Source organism: Apaloderma vittatum, unplaced genomic scaffold (genome assembly GCF_000703405.1).
Source record: "Apaloderma vittatum isolate BGI_N311 unplaced genomic scaffold, ASM70340v1 scaffold9946, whole genome shotgun sequence".
Classification (NCBI taxonomy): domain Eukaryota; kingdom Metazoa; phylum Chordata; class Aves; order Trogoniformes; family Trogonidae; genus Apaloderma; species Apaloderma vittatum.
In genome coordinates, this window is record NW_009723353.1 from 1 (window position 1) to 318 (window position 318).

General features: G+C 43.7%; 1 protein-coding gene across 1 annotated transcript in view; it reads left to right on the top strand.

Moving 5' to 3' along the window:
- Positions 1–24: 24 nt before the first annotated feature.
- The window catches only part of TBX20 (T-box 20), a 33,023-nt gene continuing 32,729 nt past the window's right edge, over positions 25–318 (top strand). The window contains exons 1-2 of the mRNA XM_009872084.1: positions 25–95; positions 270–312. Of these exons, the coding sequence (XP_009870386.1) occupies positions 25–95; positions 270–312 (114 nt within the window). The remainder of the gene's footprint in view (positions 96–269; positions 313–318) is intronic.

Here is a 318-nt window from a genome sequence, read left to right on the forward strand (position 1 = left end):
CTCCCGCCGCTCCCCTCCCCGGGCATGGCCTCCGGGAGCTCATCTCCGAACAATTATCCATCTCCGCTCTCAAAAGATGAGCTGACGCCTAAGAAACAGCACGAATCTGCGTGTTAAAATATACGGGTTTACTTATTTATTTATAAATAGTTTTTCTCGCTGGTCGCCCCGTCCAGGCTCAATCCCTTCTTTCTTTCTTTTTCTTTTCTTCCTTTTTTTTTTCCTTCTCTCTTTTTAAATTTTTTTTTTTGTTTTTCTTTTCCTCTCCTCACTCCAAACCCTGCAGAACAATTCGTTGAGAAATCCTCTTGCGCCCAG